The sequence below is a fragment of the Enhydra lutris genome, unplaced genomic scaffold, assembly GCF_002288905.1.
Source record: "Enhydra lutris kenyoni isolate GAN:26980312 unplaced genomic scaffold, ASM228890v2 scaffoldscaffold12, whole genome shotgun sequence".
NCBI classification, from domain to species: domain Eukaryota; kingdom Metazoa; phylum Chordata; class Mammalia; order Carnivora; family Mustelidae; genus Enhydra; species Enhydra lutris.
In genome coordinates this window covers 39578013-39599431 of record NW_019154096.1, presented here as the reverse complement: position 1 = coordinate 39599431, position 21419 = coordinate 39578013, and the positions used below count along the sequence as shown (strand labels likewise).

At 57.2% G+C, this 21419-nt stretch overlaps 1 protein-coding gene across 2 annotated transcripts in view; it reads left to right on the top strand.

Moving 5' to 3' along the window:
- LOC111145094 (Rho GTPase activating protein 22) overlaps positions 1 to 20935 on the top strand; it is a 167231-nt gene extending 146296 nt beyond the window's left edge. For both annotated transcript variants that reach the window (XM_022499727.1, XM_022499728.1), the window contains 6 exons: positions 8975 to 9182; positions 12006 to 12138; positions 13030 to 13103; positions 13733 to 13854; positions 15712 to 16621; positions 20366 to 20935. In XM_022499727.1, the coding sequence (XP_022355435.1) occupies positions 8975 to 9182; positions 12006 to 12138; positions 13030 to 13103; positions 13733 to 13854; positions 15712 to 16621; positions 20366 to 20594 (1676 nt within the window). In that variant the 3' untranslated portion in view covers positions 20595 to 20935. The remainder of the gene's footprint in view (positions 1 to 8974; positions 9183 to 12005; positions 12139 to 13029; positions 13104 to 13732; positions 13855 to 15711; positions 16622 to 20365) is intronic.
- Positions 20936 to 21419: the final 484 nt, after the last annotated feature.

The window sequence follows — 21419 nt, the reverse complement described above, 5'->3', positions numbered from 1 at the left end:
AGCCCTGACACATCAGCAAACACAGCACATCTGCCCTCTGCAGGCAGGGCACGTGGCAGGGGAAAAGAAAGATGAGAGGGAGCTTCTAACCCACTCCACAGATGGCTGCTAACCAGGAAAGTAAATCTGGAGGCACACAGCAGTGTTCTCAAGTGTTGGCCAGCATCAGGGTCACCCAGAGGAAGGCCTGAGAAAGTAGGCTACTGGCTCCACCCACAGGCTTCCTGCTCACTTTGTTGCCCTGGAATTTGTATTTCCAACGGCTCGCAGGTGCGGCTAGTGCTGCTGGTCTGGGGCCCACGTTCTGTGAACCTGTTTTAGAATGTGGTGAATGCCTTAAATTCTGCGCCTGTGCTGAGTGCCTTATATTGCCTCATCCTAACCCCAGCCCCGCTTGGTAGAGCAAGAAGAGGGGGCCCTGACCCACACACTCCTCTTCCAGCCACCACCTCTTCTAGCCCCAGGGTTCCCCCAAGCCCCCCCTTACAGAATTCTGCCCACAGACCCCTGTGGAACTCTGTTCCTCCTGCCTGGTGTTGCAAGCTTTTTAACAGCTTTGCTGGTACATTTGCCCTCCTGGTATATATATATATATATATATATCCCTGAGGCCAGCTATCTGTCCACTCTTCAAACTTTGGAAGTACAGGGCTGTGGGCTCATTTCCCTGGGACACCATCTTGCCTTTGACAGAACGCATCTCTGCAGAAGGGTATTTTAGGTTTGGACAGAAGGTCTGTCCAATTACTCGCTGTGTGACCTTAGGAAAATTACACAACCGCTCTAGGCTTTAGCCGCTATGTCTGTAAAATGGGAACATTAATACTAGCTCTCAGGGCTGCTCAAGATACCCGACTTTTAAGTCCCAAGCCCCAGCTCCAAAGGCAGGAGCCCAGCTTTAGATCCGAGCTCGGCACTCCCAAGGCTGGGTGGGCCGGACGAATTACCTGACCTTCCTGGGCCTCCGCTGCTTCACCGGGAACACCTGCCTCCCAGCCTGCAAGGAATGGGAGCTGCTAGAGCGAGTCCTCGGCGCCCCGGGAGGAAGGGACCCTTGTTGGGAGCTGCTGCCGGCATTCATTCCTGCGGAGCCTGGTCCCATCAAGCATTCGGGAAAAGGGGGTGAGACGTCTGAACCCGGAGCTCTCCCGAGGGCCAACTCCAGGCGTGGCATCTCGGGAACTCGCGAGCGCAGGCCCTCCCTCCCGCCCTCCCTGCAGGGTCCGGGGGCCCGGGGCTGGCGGGCAAGACGCTACCTGCGCGCGTGCCGGGCATTCCTGCGCCGCCGCACCGGGCGCGCCATGGGCCTGATGCCGGCCGCGCGGGCCTTCTCCCGGTGCTGCGCCTGCCCCCGGCCGCCCTGCTGCCTGCCCGCCTGCTGCGCGCCCGCCGCCCCAGGTAGCGCGGGACCGGGAGCGGGGCCGCGGGCGAGGAGGGCGCGGCGCATGCGTCTCGCGGGGGCGCGGCGGGGAGCGCGCGAGGGTCGGGGTGCCCCGGGCGCGTGCGTGTTCGCGGCGAGAGAGGCGGAGGCCGCTCTCTCCTCCTATCTGGGGTCCAGGGTGGCGGCCCGGAGGACTGGAGCGGGGACCGAGCGGGTTGGGAGCCCCGGGCTTCGGACTCCAAGCCCAGTGCTCGTCCCACGTCTGTCCCCCCGCCCCCCCGCCCCCGGGCCTCAGGGGGGCCACTGTAGTGGGGCGCGGGGCTGGCTACCACCAGCCGGAGAGGGATCCTCCGCCCCGGGGCTGACCCGCCCTGGCCAGGACCCGGCGACAGCGGCGAGGTGAGGTTTGCCTCTCGCTGTACTACTCCCTTCTGGCTGGTGTCAGCCTGTTGGTGGGTGAGGCGGGGTAACAGCCTCGTGTGTTGTTTTCCTGGAACAGGGCCAGGCACCTGGACAGACACCGTGCAGGAATGGTGGGTTGACAAACGTTGGCAAGGAAACTGAGAGCAGGAAGGGGCTTCCCAAAGTCTGCAGGTCTGGAGAGTTTAAGAATGTTTTTCCTCCTTGTGTCTTTTCCCTGATGTGGCCTGCCCCCACCCCTCCCCGGCCCTGTCCTGCAGTCCCCCAAATAGAGCAGGAGCATGGCGGGAGAGGCCTTAAGTCCCTGCTCAGGAATCTGCCTGAGAGGGAATGCCACCTGCCTCCCTTTCCTGCTGGGCCCTTGGGAGCCCACAGAGCCATGGCCCTGGGCCGGCCCTCCTGGGTCAGGAAGAAGGCCACCTGTACCACCCACCTGCTTCCGTGTGCCTGTGGTGGTGCGCTCTCCCATGGCTGTTCGCAGCCCCATGAAGTGGCAGAGAGACTGAGGACTGTGCCCAAGGCCCTCGGGGACAGGGATCTGCACCAGCAGGCTGACCTGCCTGTGGCCTGCGACTTCCTGCTCTGGTATGGGCTTCTGGGGCAAGGGGAGTGAGAGCAGGGGTTTGCCAGGGGAGAGCTGGCAGGCGAGAAGGCCCAGCTCTGAGCCCATCAGCAGGTTCATCCACAGGAAAGGCCGCCTCTGCCAGTTTCCTCTCTGGTGGCAATGCCGGAGCTTTGTGAAGAGCGTGGGCTGGGACCTCGAGGAACCAGCACACTGGCTGGGTTTCCAGGGATCTGCCAAACCTACTGGAACTGGTTCTTGGCATGGCTCCCTTCCGAGACGTGCCAGGAGGGCTAAGGGAGTTCAGGGCGGCTGCTCCCAGCCCTACCAGGCTCTGCCAGAGGGACCCCTGCCAGGGGAGGGGTGGGCAAGGCCCCCTGGCAGAAGGAGGCCAGGCTCTATAGCCTGAGTGCAGGTGGCCTCCAGGAGGTGGACAGCTGGGAAGGCAGCCCGAGGACCCTGAGCTGGAGTGAGCTTTCCCTCGGTGCTCCACAGATCCTCTCTCCCGGAGGGACGTGAAGGGGCAGCTTGTACCCTAAGGCTGCACAAAATCTCCTGCAGGGCTCCCCACGGCCATGCTGGGGATATGGGCTCCGGTCCGAGGCCTGCTGGTGCCTCAGGCAGGGCCTCAGGGGGCAGTCTCTTAGAGACCATACGGTCATCCCATTTTCTAGATGGAGAAACTGAGGCCCAGGAAAGGAGGCCATTCCTCTCCTCAGTAGCTCAGGTGGGACGTACACCCAGACCAGTGCACATGTAGGGCCAGAATCTTGGTCTTCATGGCCTTCAGTGGTGACTGTTGCCTGCTGCCTGTGTCTCCACCCCAACCCCGGCTCGGTCCTGTCACCAGGCTCAGCGCTCGGAGACCCTGTGTCTCCACCCCCCACCCCGGCCCGGTCCTGTCACCAGGCTCAGCACTCGGAGACCCTGTGGGGCAGTGTTGCCATTTCCCAAAGCCCCTGAGCAACATGGGAGGTCAGTGCCCACCACAGCGGCCGGTCCTTGGCTCTTCAACTACACTCCCTCAAGGCCATCCTCCAAGCCCTGTGGTCCACATCAGACTCCCACAAAGATCTGCCCTGGGGCCTCTGCTCCCATGCCTGACTCCAGCCTGCCTGCTTATCTCCTGCTCATCCTTGTATCCCAGTGTCCGTGTCCCCTCCTCCCCCCAAATCCCCTCTATCTATTTGGAAGTGCCCCGGGGCCCTACAGACTTCCCTTTGCTGGCTCCCAGCCCCATCTAGGAGGGCAGGTGAGTGGTGAGGAGGGATTCACAGGGAGGCCCTATCTGTTCTGAGTTTGGGAGGGGGCTCTCAGAGATGGGGGCCAGCCCTGAAGTAGCTGCTCTCTGTCTGGCCCAGGTCTGCACCCTAGAGGAAGGTGGGGCAGGACATGGCCTCCCAGCTCTGTTGCATTCGCTCCTGGGTGGGGAGGAGGGAGGCAGCGAGGAGTGTTCAGCTGAGTAGGCCCTGGTAGGATGTGCCCGTTTCCAGCCCTGGGGGGAGCAGGGTGAGGCGTGAGTGCAAGGGGGTGAAGGGTGGTTGGACAGATGGACAGATAGAAGGATGTCAGGGGACAGAAGCTGGGAGAGCAGGAAGGGCTAGAACCTAGAGGAGGCTGGATGGGTTTACCCGTTTTGTGGATCTCTGGAGGGAGTTTTAGAATTCCTCTCCTCGGTGTCTCTCTTCCTGACTGTGGCCTTCAGTCACCTGTGAGCCCAGCATGGGGAGCTGAGTGCAGGAGCCCTAGATCAGTCACCCGGCTTCACTCGGTGCTCCTTTGACCTCTGCTCCCAGGCCAGCACTAGTTCAGGACCATGGGTGGCTTCTGGCGAGGATGTGGGCAGAGGTGAGTGTTCCCGCACTCACAGCTCACATAGGATAGGAAGAACATCTAAGCTGTTGGCAAGGGCTTATAGGAAATTTGCACAGACTGAAGAGGAAGACATTCAGGCAGAAGTCTGTGCACCGGCCGGGCAGCAGGACAGCAGACACATTGAGGGCGCTTGAGTAGTGGGTAGAGCTGACAAGAAAGGGGCGGGTGTGTAAGTGGGGAGGGAGGCAGGCAATGAGTGTGCAATGGCAGCCAGCATCCCCCTCCCCACCCCTGCTCCTGGGCAGTTCCCCCTATATGTCTGCTGCTTACTCATTTGAGGTCCTAGCAAATGCCTCTGGTCATGACAGGCATGGTTCCACATTTCTTTTATTTCTATATATATAATTTTTTTTTCTTTTCAGCATAACAGAATTCATTGTTTTTGCACCACACCCAGTGCTCCACGCAATATGTGCCCTCCTCAATACCCACCACCTGGCTCCCCAACCTCCCACCCCCTGCCCGTTCAAAACCCTCAGATTGTTTTTCAGAGTCCACAGTCTCTCATGGTTCACCTCCCCCTCCAATTTCCCTCAACTCCCTTCTCCTCTCCATCTCCCTATGTCCTCCATGTTGGTTTCCCATTTCTAATTCCTGTGAATCAGGACCCCTCTCCTACTTCATCCCTACCACAGTATCCTTGGAGGGCGTCTGTGCCATGCAGGTCAAAGCAAAAGGGGTGAATACCTGTCAGAGCCCCGTGAGTGAAGTTTAGGCTAGGTGTGAGGCAGCAGGGCACGGTGAGGACTGGGGAGAGGTGGCGGGTGCTGGACGATCGTGGGCACAGATGCCACTGGACTCCGCCAATGTTGGTGTTTCAGAATTCAGGCCTAGTGCCTCCAGATCTTTGGAATTTTTTCAAGAGAAGCTGGAAATCCAGATTTTCATGTGAGATCTCTTGATTTTATTTTTTTTTAATATTAAAACATTTTTTTATCATGTTATGTTAGTCACCATAAAATATATCATTAGTGTTGATGCAGTGTTCCAAGATTCATTGTTAATCTGATTTTAAATAACTACTATTAAAATGGTGCACACATCTCCGTAGCTGAACAAGAGCATTTGGACCCGTGCGGCCTGTTGAGTGTATGTAGGTGGTTGGGCCCTGAGTGTAGGGAGAGGGAACAGTGACTCTGTGTCCCTGGCACCAGCTCAGGCCACTCTCAGGCTGGGCAGAGAGGCCAGGACACTGTTAGTGACGGGCCCTGGGGTGGCCTCAGAGAGGCTTCCCCGAGCTGCCCCAGGGAGCCCACAAGCAGTCTGATGGCAGCTTCAGCCCCTGCACTCAGTGCTGTTGACTGGCCCATCAGGCCTCACGCCTGTGGCCAGGGTCACTGCCCCCCCTCCCGCCGCCAGTCCCAGGAGGCAGACAGCTTGTCCTCCCATGTCCTATTGTAGTCTCTTCCTTAGCTCTGCCTGCTGCCCAGTAACCATATCCTTGGGAACTGCTGGTCAAGACTGGGGAAACAGGACTCAGGACTGGTAGGGGGTAGTATCCAGGCACCAGCGTGGGTGGGGAGCAGCAATGTGGCCTAGAACATTCTCTAGGCCTGGAGGCAGCCTGCGTGGGTTTTAACCTTGACCCTGTCACATGCTGAGTGACTCTGGGTGTGCTCTTAAAGTCGTTGGCCTCCCAGGTGTCTGAAAAATGGGGAGGTGCTTAGGGCAGCACCTGGCACCGTGAGTCTCCCTGTTAGCTGTGTCAGTGTCCTCTCCGCACGCACGCACATGCACGGCCGTGCATGCCCCAGTCCACCTACAGGCACACACATGCACACACGGCTCCCTATAGCGTTGATGGCATCCCTGAGTGCACTCCACACGGGCATGTCTTCTAGAAGGAAGGAGTCTCACCCCCAGAGTCTGTATGCTTTGTCCTTGGGTCAGGCAGGAGGAGAAGGAACCTTGACTGAGTCCTGCTCTATGCCAGGCCCTGCATTAGGGATGGATGGATTTTATTTCAAGCTAGCCACTGTGTGGGGAGCTGAGCAGGTGCCCAGAGTCCTGCCAGTGCTCGGTGGCAAGGGAGGGATTGAACCCTCACCTGACTGGTTCCCCATCCTGGGCTCGGTAGCCACATGCCTGGACAGAGTGGGGTTCTGGCATCATGCCCCTGGGGTACCCCCAAAGCCACCCTGTGGGGAAGGTCTCTGCATCACCCATGCCTATGGAAGATGTTGGGCAGTTGAAAATCCTCATAGAGCTTAGGGCTGGGAGAAGTATGTTTATCCTGTGACGGTCACCAAGGGGCGCGGGGAGAGTGCGCGCACGCTTGCTTTATGGATCTCAGCAGCTTCTGCGTTTTGCCTGGACTGCCAGGAACCTCTCAGCCGGCTGAATATTTAGTTGTTGTAGGCCTCGTCAGTCCAGAGTGCCTCTACTTCTTCCTCTCTCCCTCCAACCCTCATTTGCTTTCCGGTCCTGTATTAAATGCTTTGGATCTCTTGCTTCCTGATTTTTTTTTTTTTTTTTTGCAAACGTTTTTGAAATGCAGCATACAGGAAAGTGTATAAATCACAAGTGTACAGTTTAATGATTTCTCTCAAAGTGAACATAGCTGGGTAAGCAGTGCCCAGGTCCAGAAACAGCACATCCAGTGCCCCTTTTAGTCACTGACCCTCAGGGTGACCGTGTCCTGCTCTTGTGTTGCACGTTACATGGCTAGAGTCATGCCGTGGGTACTCTAGGTCTGGTTTCTGTTCAGTTATTTTTTTTTTTAACTTTTTAAAAAAGAACTATTATTATTTGAGAGAGGGTGTGCACACAAGAGTGGGAGGGGCAGAGGGAGAGGGAGAGAGAATCTGAGGCAGACTCCCCACTGAGGACGGTGCCAGACACCGGGGCTCGCTGAAACCAAAAGTCAGATGTTTAACTGACTGTGCCACCCAGGCATCCCTTTTTTTTAAAAAACTTTTGAAAAATTGTTGGTAAGATAGAACTAAGATAATGTTGACCATCTTAGCCATTTTTAAGTGTACAGCTCAGTGGCATGAAGTACATTCGCTGTCCCACCATCCAGCTCCAGAACTCCTTCATCTTGTATAACTGAAACTCCGGCCCCATCCTCCAGGCCCTGGCAACTACCATTCTCCTTCCTGTCTTTAGGAATTTGTTATTCTAAGTACCTCACAGAAGTGAAATCATACAGTATTTCTGTTTTTGTGGCCGGCTTATTTCACTGTCACAATGTCCTTGAGGTTTATCCAGTGTAGAATGTCCATTTCCTTTTTGTTTTTAAGGCTGAAGAATATTCCATTGCACGTATGTACCACGTTTTGTTTATCCATGTATCTGCTGATGGACACTTGGGTTGTTTCTGTCTTTGGATTTTGTTTTGCTTTGCTTTTTTTTTTTTTTTTTTAAAGATTTTATTTATTCATTTGACAGAGAGAGAGATCACAAGCAGGCAGAGAGGCAGGCAGAGAAAGAGGGGGAAGCAGGCTCCCCGCTGAGCAGAGAGCCCGATGCGGGGCTCGATCCCAGGACCCTGAGATCACGACCTGAGCCGAAGGCAGAGGCTTTAACCCACTGAGCCACCCAGGCGCCCCTGCTTTGCTTTTTTAAAGCAAGCCCTATGCCCAACATGGGGCTTTGAACTCATGACCCTGAGAAAAGGAGTCACTTGTCCTACCAACTGAGCCAGACAGGTGCTCCCTACCTTTTGGAATATAATCCATAATATACTGTGAACATGGACATACAAACATCTGTTCAAGTCTTTGCGTTGCGTTCCTTTGGTTCTGTACTAGGACGTGGAATTGCTGGGTCGTAGGGTAATTCTGTTTTACATTTTTGAAGCCATGTGCCTGTTTTCCATAGTGACTGCACCATTTTCATTCCCTTCAACACCGCACAAGGGTTCCAGTCTTTCCACATCCTCGCCAATACTTGCTGTTTTTGCTTTGATAGCAGCCATCCTTTTTTAAGATTTTTTTTGTTTATTTGACAGAGATCACAAGTAGGCAAAGAAGCAGGCAGAGAGAGAGGAGGAAGCAGGCTCCCTGCTGAGCAGAGAGCCCGATGCGGGGCTCGATCCCGGGACCCTGGGATCATGACCTGAGCCGAAGGCAGAGGCTTTAACCCACTGAGCCACCCAGGCGCCCCAGATAGCAGCCATCCTAACGGGGTGCAAGTTGGTGCCTCACCGTGGCTTGACTTGCATTGTCCTAACCCTCCAGGGTGCTGAGCCATGTTTTCCCATCGGCGTGTCATCTGTCTGGTTGTGTGAGCTGCGCGCCGCCATCTGTTCTTATCACTGTCTGGTTCTGCACAGTAGGAGTAGACCGTGGCACACCCACTCATTCTACTGCTGAGGAGCATTAGCAGCTGGTTCCCCATTTGAAGGGATTGCGAAGAGTGCTGCTAAGAACATTCTAGAGTGCATCTTTTGGGGGAAATGGTCCTGGGTTTTTAAATGTAAGCCACGCCTCTTTGGAGGTTAGTGTGGCATAAACAAACCAACCAATAAAATGCATAATTCCTGTTTCCTCATGGCCGGTAAAAGTTCCTCAGACTTAAATTCTGTAGCACAGGACAGGCCCTCAGGTTCCCTGTCGCAGGTGGCCCAGGGTCCAGCTGTCTGGTGTGTGCCCTCCCAGATTCTGATTCGCTTCCTCGGGAAAGAGCCACCTTGGGCCCTGACCACGCCCTCTGTCCCCCATTGTCCCAGGTGCCCTTCCCCCCACTGCTGAGCTGGCTCGCTGAGGGCCTGACCAGCTCCCCTCTGTGCCCAGGGATCTTTGGGCAGCGCCTGGAGGACACCGTCCACCACGAGCGGAAGTATGGCCCCCGTCTGGCCCCCCTGCTGGTGGAGCAGTGCGTGGACTTCATCCGGGAGCGCGGGCTCACCGAGGAGGGCCTGTTCCGCATGCCGGGCCAGGCCAACCTGGTGAGGGACCTGCAGGATTCCTTTGACTGTGGGGAGAAGCCACTGTTTGACAGGTGAGCTCCCGGGGGAGAGCGGCAGAGACGGGATCCCCATCCGTCCCACGCTGCGGGGACTCGTCCCAGGACTCAATCTCCAGGCAGCAGATGTGGGCTGGCATCCAGGAAGCCTGGCGGCAGGATGGTGGGTGGCATGGCTCCCCACAGCAGCACACGTGCTCAGTCCGCTCCCCCCGCCCCTAGTCCCCATGGTCAGAGCACGGGACATGGAATCTTGGCAGCAGCCCGGGGCCTCCTCTCAGGGCTGGACCCTGTCACTGGCAAGGCGCACCCATGTCCACGTAGGCTGTTGCCCCAGGGGATGTGTGTAAACCTTTGGGACTCTTGGCCTCCTGCAGGGCCTCCCTCTTGGCTCTGCCTCCTTGGGGTGACCCATCCCCGGGCCCCTTCAGTGGCAGCATGGAGCAGCAGCTCCCCAGTCTCCTCCACCTATCCTGGCCCAGTGCCCGTCCTAACCTATCGTGGGCTTCCCAGGTCCGGGCTTCACTGTGTGGGTAGAGTCCACTTCACTGAAGAGCCCAAGGACCATGACCCTGGAGGTGGGGCTACTTTGGGGCTCTTCTCCCTGACGGGACCTCTCCCATTAAAGCAGGCTTCATAGGAAGTTCTTCCTGCGTCAAGCCCACCTTGGCCTCCATGGAGCTACCCTTTCTTCTCAGATCTACCTTCACAGTCAAGGCCCTCCTCTGCCCCCAGGATAAACCCAGGGGCTCCTACTGGCAGCCCCAGACTTCCCAGCTCTTCTTTTGGTGCAGAGCACCCTTGTGCCTCCAGCTTCTGCCAGGACCCATCACTGTAGCTTGGAGGGTCTGTCGGTAGATGTGGAGCCTGGGACTGACCCCATTCCCAGGGGAGGTCCACCCTTAGGAAAGAAGAGCTATCGAGGAATGGAAGCGTTACCTTGCAGGCAGAGAAACTGGGACTCTCAGGTTAGCCACCTCTCTCCCAAGTCACACCTACAGTAAGGGCAGGAGCTGATTTGGGCCCCTGGGCTGCCCTCCTTGCCTGTGCATCCTGTCTCCTTTCACCACATGCACTGAGCCTGATCCTGGGGGAAGGAGTGGGACAGGTGATGGCACCTGCCCTAGAGGGGCTTACAAGCTGGTGGGCATCACAGAGCTGTGGGCTGCAGAGCGTTTTCCTTAGGTGCTAGGGTAAGGTGCCTGGATTTAGGATAAGTGTGTATAGGGGGGGCGGGTGGGGGTAGGGTTCAAGTACCACCAAGAAAGCCTTAAACCACCATTTAAAGGGAGAGGCTCTGCAGTGAGTAGGGAAGGAAGGAGAGATTGAGGAAGTGGGTTTCTAGGCAGGGAGGAAAGAAGGCCCGGTACCCTGACTGCCTTGCCAGGCTCCCTAAACCAGGGTGGGGCAGAAGATCTGGATATAACTGGCTGCAGGGACCTGTGGGCCAGGGGGCTATGAACTGGTGCTGCTGCACAGGGTAGGGGCCAGGAGCACTGAAAGGTGAGGGCCTGGAGGAGCCACGGTGGTGCTCCAGCCAGTGAGGCTGGCAGAATGGAAGGGTGGGAGGGCTGCTCTGAGTCCACTTCCCCGGGACGGAAAAGCTTTCACCTCCCTGCCAAAGGGAGACTTATCAGCAGGGCCTAGGCCACACTTCTCTCACTGCCCTTGTCTCCCCGGGCACAAGCCTACAGATCCTCCCTGCTTCCTGTCCCTTCCTCCAGCCTCCTGGGGCTCTAGCTCCGGCAGTGGCCGGCACTGAACCCACAGTGTTCCAGCGGTGGGTGGGGGATGGAGACTGGGTTCAAGCCTGGGCACCCCCAGGGGCTGTGAGCACCCAGGAAGTGGGGGGTGTTGGTGAAGGAGGTGAGGAGGCCTGGGGGAAGCAGTGGAGGGCATGGGCAGCAGCATGGCTGGCTGGAGAAGGTTAGAAGGAGCAGAGCCAGGGGCCATGTGGCCAGGCCAGACTGAGAGCCACCAGACCTGAGGCAGGGAGGGGCCCTAGGTATGTGGTCTGAAGTATATATGGTGTATTGATCCACAGAATCCGAAATGCTGTAGCCAGAAGAGACCCTAGGGATTAACTCAGTGAGACCAGCTGTGGACAGCAGGGCCACGTTCTCCTGGCCCCAGGCTCACCTTTCCTGAGCGCCTGCTGTGAGGGAGATGCAGTCTCAGGGTTTAAATCCAGGGCCCTAGGAAAGCAGATGAAATACCCGGGACCCAGGCTGATCCAGGAAGGTGAGCTTAGAGGAGGTGCCAAGACTGCAGTCTAGGATCTGGACCCAGAGGCCAGGAGGCCCAGGGCTGCTGCCCTCCACTGGGGGATAACCAGCCTGGGCAGCTCCAAGCTGGGGCACAGGAGACTGAGGCCTCCAAGGGGACACGCAGGGCACTGGGGCACTAGAAATAGTGTGATGAACACAGAAGCCCAGGCGTCTATAATGTAAATAGGAACCCGGAGGCTGAGGGAAGGGGCCTGACCTCTGACCTGCCTGGCCCCCAGTGGCCAGTGCCCAGTGATGCCCGCTCTTTCCAGGAGCTCAGCAGGCCAGCATGGCAGGTTCCTTTGACATGGCCCCACACCTGCCATTGGTGAGCCATTCTGGGGGTGGGGGGAGTAAGCTCAGTCTCCCCATCATCCACCCCTGCTGGGAGCAGAGCTCTTCTCATGTTGTACTGCACAAGGGCAACCACCAGGCCAGCAGAAGGGGACCCTTCACTCATCCAGCTCCCTGGCTAACTGGACACATTGAGCACACACGTGGACATGAGTGCGGAGGCTGCCCCTGGGGGAGGGTCACAAGGTGCTGGCCACTTCTGGTGTCCCAGGCCTCATGCACATCCCCCTGCCCACAGCACAACAGACGTGCACACGGTGGCCTCTCTGTTGAAGCTCTACCTGCGGGAGCTCCCCGAGCCTGTGGTCCCCTTCGCCAGGTATGAGGACTTCCTCAGCTGTGCCCAGCTGCTCACCAAGGACGAGGGGGAGGTTAGTGGCTCCTGGGGACCCATCCTGGGAAGCGGGCCTATTGGGAGGTGGGTGTATGGAGCAGGGTACAGACGTTTAGTGACTTTCATAGCCCATAGATCCTGGCCTATATCCTGCTCTGTAAGATGGGAGACCTTGACCCTCCCGCTCTGAAGGGGGCCTGGAGCAGCCTGCTCTGTATATGGGTGGGTGCCTGGAATGTCCCCTGTCTGTGTATGGTCTGCTCTGTGTGCAGACCTCAGTCCCTGGGAGGAGCAGCTACCTCCTAAAGCAGGCCAAGTTCCAGTCATGGTTGGGGGCCTGGGCCCAGGTGTGGGCCCCCACATAGTAGGGACTCCTGCTAAACTACCCAGCTCAACCTCAAGCTACCCAGGCAAGCCACAGGGTTCAGAAACCACCAGACCTTTCATCTATTTATATCCTGCCTCCTCCCAAAAGAATTTGAGACTGCTTCCAGGACAGAGGGCTCCCACGCCTACCCTCACCCTCTCCTGTAGGTGCCTGCCTGCAGCCCTAAGCCAGCTTTGGCTAGAGAAGGACTCTTTGCCGACCTTCGGCCTTGTGGGAGATGAGGGTCCTTACCTGGCAAATATTTGTGCCCCTGTAAGTGTGCTGAGCTGTGGCCCTGACATTCCTCCTTGACCCTGCAGAGGCATACCCTTCACATCAGTTTCCCAAAAGTAAATTGCTTTCCCAAGACTGGTGTCGCCGCTCCTCAGAGGGAGGTGGAGGCGGTGGCACCTTCTGGCCATGTGGGGCCTGGCGGCAGGGGCCTTGGTTAGAGGTCTGGACTCAGATTTCCTGTCCCCGCTTCCAGTCCTCCCTCCAGCAGAAGGGCCTGGAGTCTCACTGCTGGCCCTTGAAATGCTGTTTTTCTCTTTCAATCCCAAGGGGACACTGGAGTTGGCTAAGCAAGTGAGCAGCCTTCCCCTGGCCAATTACAACCTGCTCAGATATATCTGCAAGTAAGTGACTAGGGGCGGGAGCTTCCCTTCCCAGAGGGATTCTCCGTCATTCTCCCACCCCACACTCCTCTCCCTGTGTTGATGGAGCCAGCGAAAAGCATGAAAGAACACAGCCCCTGCACTCCGGGGGCTTACGGTCCCCATGGGAGCAGGCAGTGTTATAGTCCCTAGTGTATATTCCTGAAGAGAAGGGACATACCGTGTGTCCCTTCAGCCTTCTCTGGGTGCCTCTCGCTGTCCCATCCCCCAGGGGTCTGTGTCCCAAGCACAGTGGCCTCGACCCAGGTGCCTGGAACATCCAGGAGAGGACCTGCAGTGTAGCCCTCACCTTGCCCCACGTCTGAGGCATCTTGGCCTTCTTGGGCATCTGTCCCCACTGCAGGTGAGAGCTGTGTGTCCTGTTGCCACACTGACAATAGGCCCTTGTCCCACTGGCCTCTGCTTCTGATGGCCGTCTCCTAGCCCTCAGAGGGGTTAGCTCTGCCCTCTTCAGAGTTGGCTACAGGCAGCTGGCTGTGCCCAGCAGCCGTGGACACATGTGGACGTGGCTGGGCATGAAAGCCGGGCAGCTTCAGCAGATCTGGCTTCAGCTTTGCTTTTCCGCCAGCTGCTTCTTCCTTACTGTACAGGTTTCTGGATGAAGTCCAGTCGCACTCAAATGTCAACAAGATGAGTGTCCAGAACCTAGCAACCGTTTTTGGACCCAACATACTTCGGCCACAGATAGAAGACCCGGTAACCATCATGGAAGGTAATGGCGGAGGGGTGCATGGCAGTGCTGGGTGCTGCCCAGTCTGGCCTCCCCTTGGTCCTGGAAGGGTCCTCAGAAGCATCACCCTGCATCAGTCCGTCCAAGGGCCGGGCTGGTGGGAAGGGGATCTGTTCCAGGGGAGCCTCCCTTCCCCCCCACCAACCCCATGGGGTCCAGCTTGAAAAGAAAAGGAACTTTGCCCTGTGGAAGGGGTCACTGAGAGCAATTAGAATGGTGGGAGAGGCTGGGGGATGGAAGAGGTCAGTGCCCTTGCCCTTGAATACACACTGATGTTTTGGCTTTCCTTAAGTAAATGTTAAGTAGTTGTCACAGTCTCCTGGATGTCAGAGCTGTACCCTGGTGTATAAATAATGATAATAAACAGCAGGAGCAGCTGCGTGCGATAGGCGAGGGCCTGTAGGAGCATCACCTCACTGTCAGCTTCACGGGCTCATGATGCGGTTATTACACCTACTTCGCAGATAGGGAAACTGAGGTCAGGAGAGGTAAGGTGACTCAGCCAGGTTTATCAAAGCCGTTGGTCCAGGCTGGCCCAGAAGCTAGAGCCCACGCTCAGAGGGCCTGTGGAAGACTGTCCTGGCGTGGTTAGTCGGGGAGTCCTGCTGCCACAGATGGGAGCCCCGCAGCCAGCACCAGCTGAGGTATGCAGAGGCTGGCGGGCACTCACGCAGCACGGAGCCAGCTGGAGCCGCTGCCAGGCGAGCTGAGGCCGGAGTTGCCATTCCTTGCTGAGCATGACCTGGAAGAGAGGAGTGTGGGGGTGGGCTATGGAGCTCTGTGTCTGCCTGGGGTGTGGCTCTTGGGGTGGCACTCTCCTTCAGATCCCCCCCTTGGCCTGCCTAGCTCGGTCTCATCCCAGGCCCCCCAGGTTCTCAGCCTGCCAGGTTGAACAAACGCCCAACAGCAAACACTGAGTTCCTGCTTCATCCAGTTTTCTGGCTAAGGATTCTTATTTTTTCCAGGATTCTTAGTTACCTCCAGTGGGAGGGTCCACCCAGCCACCCCTCCTTCCTTATCCCCTGGAAAACTTCCCAGGCTCTGGTCTTTGGTGGAGGGTAACAGGAGGGAAAAAGGCAAGCGGATAGGTACTGTGCTCCCATTGTATTGACCCCCCCCCTTCATTGCTGACCCCCAACCCCCTCGGGCAGGAACCACAGGCACCACAGGCTGCATCTCAGGGTGCCGCGGCCTGGAGAAGAGGTATTGTGTGTGTGTGTGTATGTGTGTGTGTACGTACGTGTGAGAGAGAGTAGGGTCAGGGGAGAGTGGGTTGTACATGTTGGGGACTGCATACATTCGTGTGTTGTGAACACGTATGTGGGAGTGTGTGTGTGTGTGTGTGTGTGTGTGTGTGTGTGTGTGTGTGTCCAATTGCACCTGTAAGCCATCTCTGTCCCTGACCCAGAGCCTTGTGCTGCCCACTGTGTGGACAGTCACACACAGCCCCCTTTGGCAGTACAGGGAAGTGACATGGGGCAGCTGAGAAGGCTGTGACGTCTAGGTCCCGGTTTCCAGGGCCAGACTGCCACTGGCTCGCTCTGCGTCCCCTGTGGGCATAGTGCCTGCTTCTTCCCTACACCCAGTGGGATACAGCGGGCTGCAGGCACAGTGCCCTGTCTGTGTCCAAGGAAGGGGATGTGGGATTTTTTGTCTGCACTAGATTTGGAGGGTGTGGTGGCTGTCCTTTCCTTTGGAGGCAGATGTCAAGCTCTGGCTAAGTTCTCTTCTGAGGTGCAGCCTGGTTCCAGACTGCGGCCACCATGGGTTGGGCCTGGTCTAGAGAGCCTGGACTGGAGACATTCACAGCCAGGCTTTCTCACTTGGTCTTCTTGGCAGGCACTTCTCTGGTCCAGCACCTGATGACCGTCCTGATCCGCAAACACAGCCAACTCTTCACTGCGAGGGCCGAGGAAGAGCTGACCTCCCCGCGTGGCGGCCCACCGTGCACTGTGGGATGGGGCTCTGAGGAGGGCCCGAGGGATGGCCAGCCGGAACCCAGCAGCCCCAGCAGCCCTAGCAGTCCTGGCCTGCCATCACACAGGACCTCGTCTCTGGATGGGGCCACTGTGGCAGCGCTGTCTAGAACCTCCCCCACGGGCCTGGGTACCCGAGGCAGCCATGCTGCCCCCAGCCCTGGGAAGAAAGTGCAGACTCTGCCCAACTGGAAGTCTTCCTTCTGGCAGTCAGGGTCCCGTTCGGGGAGCCCAAAGGCGGGCAGCTCATCCCTGGAGGTGCCCATCATCTCCTCTGGAGGGAACTGGCTCATGAATGGACTGTCCTCCCTGCGCGGCCACCGCCGGGCCTCCTCGGGAGAACGGCTCAAGGACTCAGGCTCTTCACAGAGACTCTCCACTTATGACAACGTGCCCCCACCCAGTGGCCTCTTCCCCAGCACCCCCAGTGTGGCCAGCACAGTGTGGTCGGGTGCCTCCTCTTGCGAGGCATCGACCAGGGGCTCAGTCAGCAGCTGCACAGCCTGCCGGGCCAGTGACTCGTCTGCCTGCAGCTCCCTGCACACTGAGGGGGCCCTTGAGCCTTCCCCTTTCCCCAGTAGCAGCGAGGACCGCAGATCCCCAGACCTGGGCCACAGCCTGGACGAGGTGGGCACCTGCAGCAGCGAGCCCAGCGACCCAGGCAGCCCCAACCAGGACTATGCCCGCTGCTCTGAGGCTCTCCAGGGCCTGGTCACAGAGCTCAGGGCGGAGCTGTGCCGGCAGAGGACTGAGTACGAGACCAGTATAAAAAGGTAAAGGGCTGCAGCCACGGGGCAAGTGCGAGGCTGGCACCCCTGGGGCCGGGCAGAGCCCTTGTGGCCAGCAGCTCACAGGACACTGGCCCTGGTAGTCTGCCTCTGGTCATGGCCTCTGGCTCTGATAGAAAGCCTCTCTGAGGCCAGGCTCAGAGCAGCCAGTCCCAGGAAGCCACTTTTTTGGGACAGTGCCCCCAGAACAGGGCTGGGAATGGAGGGGTGGGGGTCCTCTGTCTGGAAAAGCTCGGGAGCTACAGGGCCTGGCGTGCTGTCAGAGCTCCGTAAATGCCTGCTGAGTGAGTGAGAATCCCAGCCTGTGCTGCTCTGAGCACCTTTAATGGAGGGGCTCAGCATGGAGGTCCCTGTGTGGCCCTCAGGGAGGAGACAGGCTCCCTGAGGTGTGCAGAAACCTGAGGAAGTGCCCACGTGCAGTGCAGACCCCAGGCCAGCCTGGCTGGTGGACCATGGTTGGGCCTGATAAGGGAATAAGGACTTCTTCCAGGATTGTAATCCTATTTCCTAGGAGGAAGGAGCTGGCTGTGCTGAGCCCTGCCCTCCTGCCTTCCCTGGTCACAGGAGGATGCCTTGTGCCATATCGTTTTTGCTCACAGATGGTCCTGGTTTGATCCTTCCAGCCTCCCTGGGAGGAGGGTGTTTTCCAGCTCTGAGGCACCAGGTTCTCCAACCAAGGTCACCAGCAGCGCCTGAATGGCCAGTGTGCAGTGCTTCTACCAGCTTCTCAGGCTTCTCAGCCCCTGGCCCCAGCTGTCTGACCTATATATCAGGCCCCGCCCACTAGCAGAAGGTGTTTGTGGGCTCTGACATCCTCCTTTCCTCATCAGAGATAGTGGAGGTGGAGGGGGTTCCTGCTTCTCACTCGGAGACTGGGATTTCTACAGGGAGCTGGAGGGGCAGTGTTTGGCCCTTTTGCTCTGTAGGAGGTCAGGGAGGGTCACCGCAGGCGATGTCTAAGCCAGGAGTTGAAGGACCAATAGAATTGGACTGAGCAAGGAGAAGGAAGGACGCATCATGAGTAAAACTATGAGGTACACAACTGGGGGGAAACCCCACAAATGTGAGCACTGGGTTGGAATTTACCAGCCAGAGGAACAGTGGAACACCCTGCAGATACAGAGAAAGATGATTACAGCTGAAGATGAGCTCACAGACAAAAACTACAGAATATGTGAGAGGTATTACCAGGCGAAGGCTGTCCTCACACAGCCTCAGAAGAGGTCAGAACCAGCTTCTCACTTCTTTACCTGTTTGTGGAGCCAACTTGAGCTTCTAGTTCTCTCATCTTCTCAGAAGCTTGGTCTCTCAGGGGAAAATGCATTGTTGTTCCATGGGGGGGGGGCTCTGGATAAGACTGCCTGGGGTCGAGTCCCTGCCCCCTGTGCACTGGCTGAGCATCCCAGGCAGCCTCTCTGATTCCAGTGTGTACTGGCCAAATGTCTGTGTGGGCAGGCTCTCTGGGCTCGGGGCACTGCACCCATCTGTCCTGAGGATTGAGTGCCACAGTGGGTGGCAGTGCTGAGCGCAGGGCCCAGTGCATCCAGAGTGCTCAGGAACTTTCACTGCTCACACTCCCTCTTGCTTGGGGGGCTGGAGGTAAGACAAAGCTCACAGAAGCAAAGGGACAGCGGTGTCAGCCCCTGTAGTCCCCTCACTGGCAGGGTGGTCTAAGGAGAGAAGGGTCTGTCGGAGCACAAGAAAGAATGAAGCCCCATCCAGTGGGTCTTTGGGGAATACAACTGCACACAGCAGTCAGTCAGCACTGGTCTGGTCTGGGGGGTTGGGGGAAACCAGCTTTCTGCCCTGCCTCCCAGGACTCAGAACCCCTCCCCTGTGCCAATTCCTGTATTCCTAAAAGAGAATGCACTGAGTGTCTATGATGTGCAGACACTGTATAAGATGCTAGGGACACAGCCAAGACCAAAGCTGATCAAAACTTTTACTCTCATTCTTATTTGGTGGTATTTGGGGGTTGGAGGCGGAGAGACACCAGAAACGAGACAGATTTTAAAAATCTGTGGTATGTGAGAAGGTTCGATAAAGGAGAACAAAGCAGGGTGAAGGGAAGGGGACCATGGTGGGGAGAGGGTTGGAAGGCTGGGCTGAGCCAGAAGGAAGCCTGGGGCAGAAGCCCAGGGGCTGTGGTGAGAGAGGCATGTGGAAGAAAGTGGGGATGAGGGGAGTGTGAGAAAGGGGGGTGGAGGGCAGAGTGTGGAGCTCCAGACATGTGAGTAGCATCAACCTCAGAGGCAGCAGTCAAGGTAGAGAGAAGAGCCAGATTCTGAACATATTTGGAGGGTGTTGCTAATTGGCCAGACATGGGGGTGAAAGAAAACCGACTTAAGAGAACTTTTTGTTTTGGAGTAACTGGAAGGAGTTCACTGAGTGGGACACCAGGGCTGCTGCAGTGGTTTGGAGAGGTAGGGTCAGGAGCCATCTGTGGGCCCGTTAAGGTGCAATGCTTATGGAGTTTCTGAGTGGAGTTGAGGGAGATAGAGGCTGAGGGGTCGTCAGCACGGAGATGATGCTTTGGGTCTGGAGACTGGATGATGTCACACGAAGAACCACAGAGAGAGAAGACAAGGGGCCCAGGCCTGAGCTTGAGAGGGCCAGGACAGAGAAGGAGCAGCAAAGAGGGGGCTGGAGCCCGAGGAGAAGTAATGGGGGGGGGGGTCTGTGGGGTCCCTGCTGCCACTCACCTTGGCGGTTCTTCTGTGTCACAGCATGTCCCGTGCTCCCCAGATGGAGGGCTGAGGCGCAGGCAGCTTTCCTGCCTCCTTCATGCTTAGTGTTCAGTGACAGGGTGGAGGCCTGGGCCTCATCCTGGACAGGATGAGGAAGGATACTTACTCCAGTTTGCCACAGGACAGGTGGTGCGCTGTACGTGGTCTTCTTTGTCCATTGTAGCTGTAGCTCTTGGGGGAAAGGGCTGGCCCCTGCATTTTTTTTCAGAAAGGATACCAGGACTCAGAACTGTTTGTGTTGCTTCATAAACAGCCAGGCTGGGGCTCAAACTCCAGCGTGTTGGTTCCCAGGGGCTGGGCTCAGCATACCCCAGAGGCCTTCTAGGAAGTAGTCATCTGGTTGAGAAGACGGACGTGCCGGCCTTTGTAGAGTGTGGCGTCAACATCCAGAGAAGCATGTCTGGGGGTGGGGGGCATCCAGAGAAGTATCATGGAGGGTGAGACGTTTGAGCTGGGGCGTGAAGGATAAGGAAGTGGAGGTGACAACGCAAATGGGGTTTCCCCAAGTCACGTAGTGTCTGGCTGGGGTCCGGGGAGCTGTGGGAGGTGGGGTAGCCAGAGGGAGGCTGGAGTATGAGGGGCCTCACAGACGAACAAAGGCAAGGGGACAGTTTCTTACTTCCCTCTCCATTTGGGAACCAGGCCTATTTTCTGCCAGCCAGCGGTCCCTTCCTCAGTGGACTTTATATTTTAGTGAGGACTCAGGGAGGTCCCTGGCCTCGAGTGCCCAAGGGCCAAATGCTGATGCTGGCATTTCTGGATCACAGGCCAAGGGAAGGTGCCCTGGGGATGAGTGCCCAGGTCTGGTGAGGACCTGAGAGGCCTGTGAGGCCTGTCCCAGAGCCAGGTGTGAGCCTGCACGCATCCTGCCCCTCTGCGGGCCGTCTGTCCAGCTCCTTTGGAAGGCGTGCACGCAGGCACGAGTTTGCTGAAACCCAGCTGGCCAAAAGCTAAAACGGTGTCTTTCTTCTTGATTTTAAAGACTTGAAGAAGGTAGTGCCAACCTGAGGAAACGAATGTCACAGCTAGAGGAAGAACTAGACCAGGAAAAGAAAAAGTACACAATGCTGGAAATAAAGCTGAGGAACTCAGAGCGGGCACGGGAAGACGCAGAGAAGAGGAACCAGCTGCTGCAGAAGGAAATGGAGGAGTTTTTTTCAACCCTTGGAAGCCTGACTATAGGAGCAAGAGGTGACAAAGCCCCAAAGTGAAGGAGTAGGAAGAACTCCCGTTAACAACGGGCTCGCCCGCCTCTGAGCAGAGATGGCCATCCGCCTCACGAGGAGCCACAAGGCCCTGCAGCTTGGACCTGGGCTTCTGTGGAGCCAGGAGCTCTGGAGCTAGCTGGAGGGAGGGTTCCCGACACCCCCAGGAGGGACTCTTGGGAGCAGCCTAAGCGCCATGTGGGATCTGGATGCTGCTCAGACCATGTAGGGCCTGGCAGCTGTCAGAGGGGACAGTCCCATGACCATTAAAACAGATGACTCCTGGGATGTGAGTAGCCCACTGGGTTACTTTTTTTGCATTCTTTATTAAATTTGCTGACATAGCATGATGTCTGGATTCCTGACTCCTCCTTTATGGTCATGTAGAATGAAGGTTACCAAATTGTTCGCAGGTTTGGAAGTCCCCAAGGTGTCGGATGGGTGGAATGGCCTGGGGTTCAGAAGTGGGTTATGAACCTCCCTGAGGAACACCCAGTGTTGTCACAGTCACCGAAGCTGGATTTATGCAAATCTATGTTTTACTCCATGTTCTCTGTGTGTAAGGCAAGACGATTTTCCTCAGTCCTTCCTTCCCCTCTGAACCACCAGGGCCTCTGCAGCTGGCATTTGTCCTGGAATCCCTCTCAAGCCTTCCGCCATAACCTGCTCGCTTTTGCTTGGCCCCAGATCTCCAGGGCCAGAGCCTATGAGTCAGAGCTTAGCATGAGCACTCTACACAGCACTTCTCCACCCAGGGTGTGTGTGTGGGGTGAGGTGGCATAGGGCCTGTGTTTAAAGGAAAAGAGAGCCACAGTGATGGGAAGTGCCCTT